General features: G+C 33.1%; 1 protein-coding gene across 1 annotated transcript in view; it reads left to right on the forward strand.

Annotated features, from left to right (window-relative positions):
- Positions 1–973, forward strand: part of LOC100803354 (pollen-specific leucine-rich repeat extensin-like protein 3) — a 10,967-nt gene extending 9,994 nt beyond the window's left edge. Inside the window, exon 4 of the mRNA XM_014777468.2 lies at positions 216–973. Within this exon, the coding sequence (XP_014632954.1) occupies positions 216–825 (610 nt within the window). The 3' untranslated portion in view covers positions 826–973. The remainder of the gene's footprint in view (positions 1–215) is intronic.
- The last annotated feature ends 10,562 nt before the right edge of the window (positions 974–11,535 follow it).

The raw sequence follows: 11,535 nt of genomic DNA on the forward strand, positions 1-11,535 counted from the left end.
AAAGAAAAAAAAAAAAAGAACATAACAATAACATAAACAAAGAAACAAAAAAAAAATATAAAAACAAAGACGAAAGGAAAATATAAATAAAATAAAAAAACAAATGTAAGAATTAAAATAATAAAAAAGATAAATAATAAAAAAAAAAATGTGAAATAACATACAAAACAAAATTAATACATCAACAACAACAAGTAAATGAAAAAAACACCAAGAGAACATCAACACATCAAACAAAATACTCTCCAACAACACTACCAATCAATTCTCCTCCTCCACCAACAACATGTTCTCTCTCCATCTCCCCTAAAACATTCTCCACCACCACCTGTCCACTCACCTCCTCCACCAATTTACTCTCCACCACCACCAGTTAACTCCCCACCACCCCCCGTGTCCTCACCACCTCCACCTGTCTACTCTCCACCACCATCACCAATCAATTCTCCTCCTCCACCAACACCTGTTCTCTCTCCATCTCCCCTAATACATTCTCCACCACCACCTGTCCACTCACCTCCTCCACCAATTTACTCTCCACCACCACCAGTTAACTCCCCACCACCCCCCGTGTCCTCACCGCCTCCACCAGTCTACTCTCCACCACCACCACTAATCAACTCTCCTCCTCCACCAACACTTGTTCTCTCCCCATCTCCCCCAATACATTCTCCACCACCACCTGTTCACTCACCTCCTCCACCAGTTTACTCTCCACCACCACCAGTTTACTCTCCACCACCAACATGGGATGATGTTGTCCTCCCACCCCACTTTGGATCTTCATACCAGTCACCTCCTCCACCAACAATTGCTGGCTACTAAAACAGAAAGGTGCAATGCCATTAAAATCTGTCTTTGTTTTCCCTATAGTTCCAAAGAGATTTTTGTGCAAAGCTGAACTTCATCTTCGTGAATTCTAATTATATAATATATACTCATTTCCAATCCAATGCCATTTTATATCTTCTAACACATGTTCTTATTGGTAATCAATTAATTCGTTCTCTTTTCTCGTTTTCTTTGGTTTTTATGCTAGTTAATACATTTGCATGTCATGCAGATATTAAATTTGAAAATTTCAAAAAGTTTTGAAATTTATGACTTCGAAAAATTAATCATAAATTATATTAAAAAATCACTTAAGAAATTGTTGGATTCTTTAGAAAGCTAATTGTAAAAAAAGTTAGAAATGAAAGATGATAACGTTTTCATAACTTTCAGAATATTCTCCAAACAAATTTAAATTTTCAATTTATTTAATAGTCAATTTGTTATACTTATCTTTTAACTATCCATTTAAATCATTCATTATTCTCTTTGAAATTGCACTAAGCACTCTACGACTTTCACTTAATGTCAGTTTCGTCTCTCTCACTAGATAAATAATATATTTTTACATTATTAAAAAATTGCTTAATATATTTAAATTATTTTAAATATATATACTATATAAAGATAAATTTAAGAAAGTTTAACTCAATTGATTAACTAAATTATAATAATCTAAGTAGCATAGCCAAAATACACGGCTTATAAGAGACGTAGAATTAGAAACTAAATTCTAAGAAGGTGGAGGTGGTGGTGGAAGATCAAAACTCTGACAAATGTAACACACATCCTCTTCAAGCTGTATGAGGCGAATATCCATTCCGACAAAACGTGTATCCAATGAGTCGAAACATTCACCAACATAAGAACGAAGACCTCGTAATTCGGAAAGGACTTCATTCATAAGTGCTGAATCATCTCGCTGAGGAAAAGGTGAAGGAGTACGCTCATCTTGAGGAGGGAGTGCGTCTTTCTTCAGCCATTGACCATTCCGATTCTTATGGTATCCAAAGGAAGTCACTGCACCAGCACCAATTGCAAAAGAGTGCTTGACTTGAACAAATGGTTCATCATCAAGCGGAATTTGAAAATGACGCAGAAACAAAGTTATCAATTGAGGGTAAGGGAGAGGTGCATTGGCCCGTAATGCCTTATGCATTCGGTACCAAACCAAGTGGGCCCAGTCGATTTGACGACCGGTAAGGAAAGCCCACATCAGAATCAAATCCTCCTTAGAGGCTTGTGCCAAATTTGAAGACCGGGGAAGCAAAATTCTAACAATTATATAGTGCATGATGCGATTATCAAATGTTAATGACCCGGCCAGCAATCTACCGGTCATTTCAGCCTGGTCATTGCATACCATACGACGAGCATCATGACTAGAATAATCAAATTTCCAGTCATCAACAATGGTGCCCTCAAAAGGTGCACCTTGACTGGGTAAATGAGTTAAAGAAAAGAACAATGACTGATCAATGATCATGGGAATACCATGCACCTCAGAGGAAATAATGCAATCCTGAATTTTTAAATTGCAGTAGAAGACCTTTACAAGTTCAGGATAATGTGGCAATTTTAATGACATGAAATCAACTAGGCCAGAATTTTGAAACACTTGATAGCAATCAAACATTTCATCATTAAAGAAATCTATGTCTAGGTACTTAGGGTCTAAGATGATCCTAGAAGAAAATTGAGAAAGGTACCGTAGATGTTGATCATCAGATGAAAACAACATGGATGATCTTGGAGATGACAAAGAGGGATGAATAGGTGTTGTGGGTGCTTCGGATGGTCCGTGGCGGCGATGGGCAATAGCAGTGGCGGTGGAGGATGATCTCTTTCTCTTCTTCGATGGTTCTGCCATTTGATGAAGTTTTAGTGGATTTCAATCGGTGGAAGTGAAAGAGGAGTGAAAAAGTGGAAGATTGGGCTTTACGACACGTGTTTTGGTGAAGATTTGAGTAAGATACGAAGGTTTGAAGATTTAGGGATGGAGGAAGCACGAGGAGAGGCCTTGGCTGCACAACAACACTGGTTTCATGGGTATTTATAGACGAGGACGAGTTGTAATCGATTACAAGGCTTGGTAATCGATTACAAGAGTAATAAGCCTTATGGTAATCGATTACAGGATGTTGTAATCGATTACAGGCTGCCTGTTCTTGTGTAATCGATTACACTGGATGGTAATCGATTACCAGAGCATAAACTAGGCTAGTTTCTAAAAAATTACCTATGTCTATGCTAAATACACCTAATATTATTAATTATCACTACTAATGCACTTAATTCAAGCATTCAAATATAAAAAACACAGGAATTCATAAATTTTATCATAATAACAAGAATTTAAACAAAATCAATCAAAGTAACATACTTAACATAAACAATCAATCATAAGAGTAAATTAATCAATCAATCCTTATCTATCTAAATCACTAACATCTAAGAGGCCTAATTCCCTTCTAATAGAGAAGAATGCTTCTTTGGGGAGAGGTTTTGTGAAAATATCAGCAAGTTGATTCTTAGTATCAACAAACTCTAATACACAATCTCCCTTTAGAACGTGATCTCTAAGAAAATGGTGCCTAATTTCTATATGTTTAGTTCTAGAGTGTTGAACTGGATTCTTGGAGAGATTAATTGCACTTGTATTATCACATCTAATAGGTATATGGTCAAGAAGGATTTCATAATCAGAAAGTTGTTGCTTCATCCATAAGATTTGTGCACAACAACTGCCGGCAGAAATATATTCCGCTTCTGTAGTGGATAAAGCAACACTATTTTGTTTCTTACTGTGCCAAGAAACTAGAGCAGATCCAATGAATTGACAAGTTCCACTAGTGCTCTTTCTATCTGTTTTAGAACCGGCAAAGTCTGAATCAGAATATCCAATTAAGGTGCATGTGGAATTTCTAGGATACCATAAACATATGTTTGTAGTGCCTACCAAATATCTAATGATTCTTTTAACAGCACTAAGATGTGATTGTTTAGGATTTGATTGAAATCTAGCACACAGACACACACTAAACATTATATCAGGCCTGCTAGCAGATAAATAAAGAAGTGATCCGATCATACCTCGATATTTGTTAACATCTATTGACTGGCCGGTTTCATCTTTATCTGGATAGCAAGCAGTGCTCATTGGTGTAGCCATGTGCTTAGCATTTTCCATGTCGAATTTGTGGATTAACTCTTTGCAATACTTGGATTGATTGACAAAGATACCATCCTTAGTTTGTTTAATTTGCAATCCAAGAAAGAAGTTAAGTTCTCCCATCATTGACATTTCAAACTCACTTTGCATGTCATGGGAGAATTCCTTGCACAACAATTCGTTAATGGATCCAAAAATAATGTCATCAACATAAATTTGAACTAATAAAATATCATGTGATTTTCTCTTTATAAAAAGAGTAGTATCCACTTTTCCTCTAGAAAAGTCCTTTTCTAAAAGGAACTTACTTAGACGCTCATACCAAGCCCTAGGGGCTTGTTTCAAGCCATATAAAGCCTTTTTCAATTTATAAACATGATTTGGCTTATCCAATATTTCAAAACCTGGTGGTTGTTCAACATATACTTCTTCTTGAATTAAGCCATTTAGAAAAGCACTTTTAACATCCATTTGATAAAGCTTAAAATTCATTATGGATGCATATGCTAACAGCATTCTAATGGCTTCTAATCTAGCAACTGGAGCATATGTTTCTTCATAATCTATACCTTCTTCTTGATTATATCCTTTTGCAACTAATCTAGCCTTATTTCTAATGATTATTCCATGTTCATCTAACTTATTTCTAAATACCCATTTTGTTCCTATGATGGGATAATTTTTAGGTTTCTCTACAAGTTCTCACACATTGTTTCTTTCAAATTGATTCAGTTCTTCTTGCATGGAAATAATCCAGTTATCATCTACTATGGCTTCTTTTATATTTTTAGGTTCAATCATAGATACAAAAGCCATATAATTGCATAATTCTTTAAGAAAATGTCTAGTTGTTACCCCTTTTGAGATATCACCAATAATGCTGTCAAGAGGATGATCTTTTGAGGCTTTCCATTCTTTTGGAAGTTCATTATTTGATTTTGCTTCTTCTGGAGGATCTTCATTGCTTCCTTTCCCTTTTCCTCTAGAATCTTGTCCATGAATATGAATTTGTTCTAAAGATTCTACAATATCATCTAGCATATTCTTTCTTGACAAGATAGCATTAGATTCATCAAAAGTAACATGAATGGATTCCTTAATATTCATAGTTCTTTTATTATATATCCTATATGCTTTGCTTTGTAATGAATATCCAAGAAAGATGCCTTCATCAGATTTTGCATCAAATTTTCCTAGATTATCTTTACCATTATTAAGCACAAAACATTTGCAACCAAAAACATGTAGATGTGAAATGTTGGGTTTTCTACCATTATATAACTCATATGGGGTTTTCTTTAAAATGGGTCTTATTAAGGCCCTATTCATGATGTAACATGCAGTATTGACGGCTTCAGCCCAAAAATATTTTGGAAGAAAAGTATCATTTAATAAAGTTCTAGCAATTTCTTCCAATGACCTATTTTTCCTCTCAACAACTCCATTTTGTTGAGGGGTTCTAGGTGCAGAAAAATTGTGTTCAATACCATGTTCTTCACAAATTGATTCAAAATCTTTGTTTTCAAACTCACCCCCATGATCACTTCTAATGGATGCAATCTTAGGATTTTTCTTGTTTTGTATAACTTTAGCAAGTTTTCTAAATGCTTGGAATGCATCACTTTTATGAGTAATAAATAATGTCCAAGTATATCTAGAAAAATCATCAACTATAACAAGAGCATAGTAATTTCCTCCAAAACTCATGGTTCTAGATGGACCAAATAAATCCATATGCAATAATTGCAAGGGTTGAGTGGTTGAAACAATATTTTTAGGTTTGAATGAGACTCTAGTTTGTTTGCCCTTTTGACATGCATCACATAGTTTATCTTTTTCAAATTTCAATTTAGGCAAACCAACTACTAAATCTTTTGAAATTAATTTGTTTAAGTGATCCATGTTTATGTGAGCAATTCTTTTATGCCATAACCATGGATCATCATCTTTGCTAAGAAAACAATGATTGTTATCTAGTTTTAGGCTTAAGTCTATCATGTATACATTGTTGACTCTATGTCCTACATGCTTTATATTAATGTCATGCTTATGTTCTATAAGACATTTTTGAGAATCAAATGATACTAGATAGCCTTTGTCACATAATTGACTAACACTAAGCAGGCTGTGCTTAAGACCTTCAACAAGTAGAACATTTTCAATGGAGTTTGAAGAATTTGTACCTATTTTACCAACTCCAAGGATTCTACCTTTGTTGTTGTCACCATATGTTACATGTCCGCTTTTCTTGGGAGAGATATGTGTAAACTTTGATGCATCTCCAGTCATATGTTTTGAGCATCCGCTATCTATGTACCACTCCTTCCTCAAAGACACCTACATAATCAAGTTTTTGACTTAGGTACCCAAACTTTATTGGATCCTTGTGTGTTAGTGTAAACTGAGGATTCTTTTGGGACCCATATCATTTTAATGTTGCTGTAGTTTTTCTTGAAGTAGCAAGTAGATATGCCATGAACTTTTCTTCCACAGTAAAAACAAGTGATAGAACTAAAATTATATTTTTGTGTGGAAGTAGAGAAGTTTTTATGAAATTTTTGTTGTTTTTCAGATTTATATCCTATTCCAGCCTTATTTGAGACATATCTTTGTTTTCCTAATATGACATCTAAATTATTTTTACTATAAGAAAATTTTGCAATGAGTTTTTCAACTCTTTAATTTCTTTTTCATATTTTTCACAACAACTACAAGAATCTGATATTCTCATGTCAGAAATAGTAGAGATATGAACTTTTTCATTTGATTTAGAAATTGAGACTTCATTTCTAAGATGATCTAATTCTTTGTTTAATTTTGAAATTTCATTTTCTAGATCTGAAATTGTTTTCTTAGAAGATGAAACTAATTTTGCAAGTTTAATTGACTCTTTATGCAAATCAGCAAATGCATCTTGTAATTCATCAAAAGAAATAGATAAGTCATTTGAAGATGTTACCTCTTCATCACTTTCATAACTTTTAGCCATAAGGCAGAGGTTTATCTCTTCATTTTCTGAATCTTCAGAAGATTCCATATCATTTTCATCCCATGTGATGTATGCTTTTGACTCTATGTCCTACATGCTTTATATTAATGTCGTGCTTATGTTCTATAAGACATTTTTGAGAATCAAATGATACTAGATAGCCTTTGTCACATAATTGACTAACACTAAGCAGGCTGTGCTTAAGACCTTCAACAAGTAGAACATTTTCAATGGAGTTTGAAGAATTTGTACCTATTTTACCAACTCCAAGGATTCTACCTTTGTTGTTGTCACCATATGTTACATGCCCGCTTTTCTTGGGAGAGATATGTGTAAACTTTGATGCATCTCCAGTCATATGTTTTGAGTATCCGCTATCTATGTACCACTCCTTCCTCAAAGACACCTACATAATCAAGTTTTTGACTTAGGTACCCAAACTTTATTGGGTCCTTGTGTGTTAGTGTAAACTGAGGATTCTTTTGGGACCCATATCATTTTAATGTTGCTGTAGTTTTTCTTGAAGTAGCAAGTAGATATGCCATGAACTTTTCTTCCACAGTAAAAACAAGTGATAGAACTAAAATTATATTTTTGTGTGGAAGTAGAGAAGTTTTTATGAAATTTTTGCTGTTTTTCAGATTTATATCCTATTCCAGCCTTATTGGAGACATATCTTTGTTTTCCTAATATGACATCTAAATTATATTTACTATAAGAAAATTTTGCAAGTGAGTTTTTCAACTCTTTAATTTCTTTTTCATATTTTTCACAACAACTACAAGAATCTGATATTTTCATGTCAGAAATAGTAGAGATATGAACTTTTTCATTTGAATTAGAAATTGAGACTTCATTTCTAAGATGATCTAATTCTTTGTTTAATTTTGAAATTTCATTTTCTAGATCTGAAATTGTTTTCTTAGAAGATGAAACTAATTTTGCAAGTTTAATTGACTCTTTATGCAAATCAGCAAATGCATCTTGTAATTCATCAAAAGAAATAGATAAGTCATTTGAAGATGTTACCTCTTCATCACTTTCATAACTTTTAGCCATAAGGCAGAGGTTTATCTCTTCATTTTCTGAATCTTCAGAAGATTCCATATCATTTTCATCCCATGTGATGTATGCTTTTGACTCTATGTCCTACATGCTTTATATTAATGTCGTGCTTATGTTCTATAAGACATTTTTGAGAATCAAATGATACTAGATAGCCTTTGTCACATAATTGACTAACACTAAGCAGGCTGTGCTTAAGACCTTCAACCAGTAGAACATTTTCAATGGAGTTTGAAGAATTTGTACCTATTTTACCAACTCCAAGGATTCTACCTTTGTTGTTGTCACCATATGTTACATGCCCGCTTTTCTTGGGAGAGATATGTGTAAACTTTGATGCATCTCCAGTCATATGTTTTGAGCATCCGCTATCTATGTACCACTCCTTCCTCAAAGACACCTACATAATCAAGTTTTTGACTTAGGTACCCAAACTTTATTGGGTCCTTGTGTGTTAGTGTAAACTGAGGATTCTTTTGGGACCCATATCATTTTAATGTTGCTGTAGTTTTTCTTGAAGTAGCAAGTAGATATGCCATGAACTTTTCTTCCACAGTAAAAACAAGTGATAGAACTAAAATTATATTTTTGTGTGGAAGTAGAGAAGTTTTTATGAAATTTTTGCTGTTTTTCAGATTTATATCCTATTCCAGCCTTATTGGAGACATATCTTTGTTTTCCTAATATGACATCTAAATTATTTTTACTATAAGAAAATTTTGCAATGAGTTTTTCAACTCTTTAATTTCTTTTTCATATTTTTCACAACAACTACAAGAATCTGATATTCTCATGTCAGAAATAGTAGAGATATGAACTTTTTCATTTGATTTAGAAATTGAGACTTCATTTCTAAGATGATCTAATTCTTTGTTTAATTTTGAAATTTCATTTTCTAGATCTGAAATTGTTTTCTTAGAAGATGAAACTAATTTTGCAAGTTTAATTGACTCTTTATGCAAATCAGCAAATGCATCTTGTAATTCATCAAAAGAAATAGATAAGTCATTTGAAGATGTTACCTCTTCATCACTTTCATAACTTTTAGCCATAAGGCAGAGGTTTATCTCTTCATTTTCTGAATCTTCAGAGATTCCATATCATTTTCATCCCATGTGATGTATGCTTTTGACTCTATGTCCTACTTGCTTTATATTAATGTCGTGCTTATGTTCTATAAGACATTTTTGAGAATCAAATGATACTAGATAGCCTTTGTCACATAATTGACTAACACTAAGCAGGCTGTGCTTAAGACCTTCAACAAGTAGAACATTTTCAATGGAGTTTGAAGAATTTGTACCTATTTTACCAACTCCAAGGATTCTACCTTTGTTGTTGTCACCATATGTTACATGTCCGCTTTTCTTGGGAGAGATATGTGTAAACTTTGATGCATCTCCAGTCATATGTTTTGAGCATCCGCTATCTATGTACCACTCCTTCCTCAAAGACACCTACATAATCAAGTTTTTGACTTAGGTACCCAAACTTTATTGGATCCTTGTGTGTTAGTGTAAACTGAGGATTCTTTTGGGACCCATATCATTTTAATGTTGCTGTAGTTTTTCTTGAAGTAGCAAGTAGATATGCCATGAACTTTTCTTCCACAGTAAAAACAAGTGATAGAACTAAAATTATATTTTTGTGTGGAAGTAGAGAAGTTTTTATGAAATTTTTGTTGTTTTTCAGATTTATATCCTATTCCAGCCTTATTGGAGACATATCTTTGTTTTCCTAATATGACATCTAAATTATTTTTACTATAAGAAAATTTTGCAATGAGTTTTTCAACTCTTTAATTTCTTTTTCATATTTTTCACAACAACTACAAGAATCTGATATTCTCATGTCAGAAATAGTAGAGATGTGAACTTTTTCATTTGATTTAGAAATTGAGACTTCATTTCTAAGATGATCTAATTCTTTGTTTAATTTTGAAATTTCATTTTCTAGATCTGAAATTGTTTTCTTAGAAGATGAAACTAATTTTGCAAGTTTAATTGACTCTTTATGCAAATCAGCAAATGCATCTTGTAATTCATCAAAAGAAATAGATAAGTCATTTGAAGATGTTACCTCTTCATCACTTTCATAACTTTTAGCCATAAGGCAGAGGTTTATCTCTTCATTTTCTGAATCTTCAGAAGATTCCATATCATTTTCATCCCATGTGATGTATGCTTTTGACTCTATGTCCTACATGCTTTATATTAATGTCGTGCTTATGTTCTATAAGACATTTTTGAGAATCAAATGATACTAGATAGCCTTTGTCACATAATTGACTAACACTAAGCAGGCTGTGCTTAAGACCTTCAACAAGTAGAACATTTTCAATGGAGTTTGAAGAATTTGTACCTATTTTACCAACTCCAAGGATTCTACCTTTGTTGTTGTCACCATATGTTACATGCCCGCTTTTCTTGGGAGAGATATGTGTAAACTTTGATGCATCTCCAGTCATATGTTTTGAGCATCCGCTATCTATGTACCACTCCTTCCTCAAAGACACCTACATAATCAAGTTTTTGACTTAGGTACCCAAACTTTATTGGGTCCTTGTGTGTTAGTGTAAACTGAGGATTCTTTTGGGACCCATATCATTTTAATGTTGCTGTAGTTTTTCTTGAAGTAGCAAGTAGATATGCCATGAACTTTTCTTCCACAGTAAAAACAAGTGATAGAACTAAAATTATATTTTTGTGTGGAAGTAGAGAAGTTTTTATGAAATTTTTGCTGTTTTTCAGATTTATATCCTATTCCAGCCTTATTGGAGACATATCTTTGTTTTCCTAATATGACATCTAAATTATATTTACTATAAGAAAATTTTGCAAGTGAGTTTTTCAACTCTTTAATTTCTTTTTCATATTTTTCACAACAACTACAAGAATCTGATATTTTCATGTCAGAAATAGTAGAGATATGAACTTTTTCATTTGAATTAGAAATTGAGACTTCATTTCTAAGATGATCTAATTCTTTGTTTAATTTTGAAATTTCATTTTCTAGATCTGAAATTGTTTTCTTAGAAGATGAAACTAATTTTGCAAGTTTAATTGACTCTTTATGCAAATCAGCAAATGCATCTTGTAATTCATCAAAAGAAATAGATAAGTCATTTGAAGATGTTACCTCTTCATCACTTTCATAACTTTTAGCCATAAGGCAGAGGTTTATCTCTTCATTTTCTGAATCTTCAGAAGATTCCATATCATTTTCATCCCATGTGATGTATGCTTTTGACTCTATGTCCTACATGCTTTATATTAATGTCGTGCTTATGTTCTATAAGACATTTTTGAGAATCAAATGATACTAGATAGCCTTTGTCACATAATTGACTAACACTAAGCAGGCTGTGCTTAAGACCTTCAACCAGTAGAACATTTTCAATGGAGTTTGAAGAATTTGTACCTATTTTACCAACTCCAAGGATTCTACCTTTGTTGTTGTCACCATATGTTACATGCCC

This window comes from Glycine max, chromosome 7 (assembly GCF_000004515.6).
Source record: "Glycine max cultivar Williams 82 chromosome 7, Glycine_max_v4.0, whole genome shotgun sequence".
NCBI classification, from domain to species: Eukaryota; Viridiplantae; Streptophyta; class Magnoliopsida; order Fabales; family Fabaceae; genus Glycine; species Glycine max.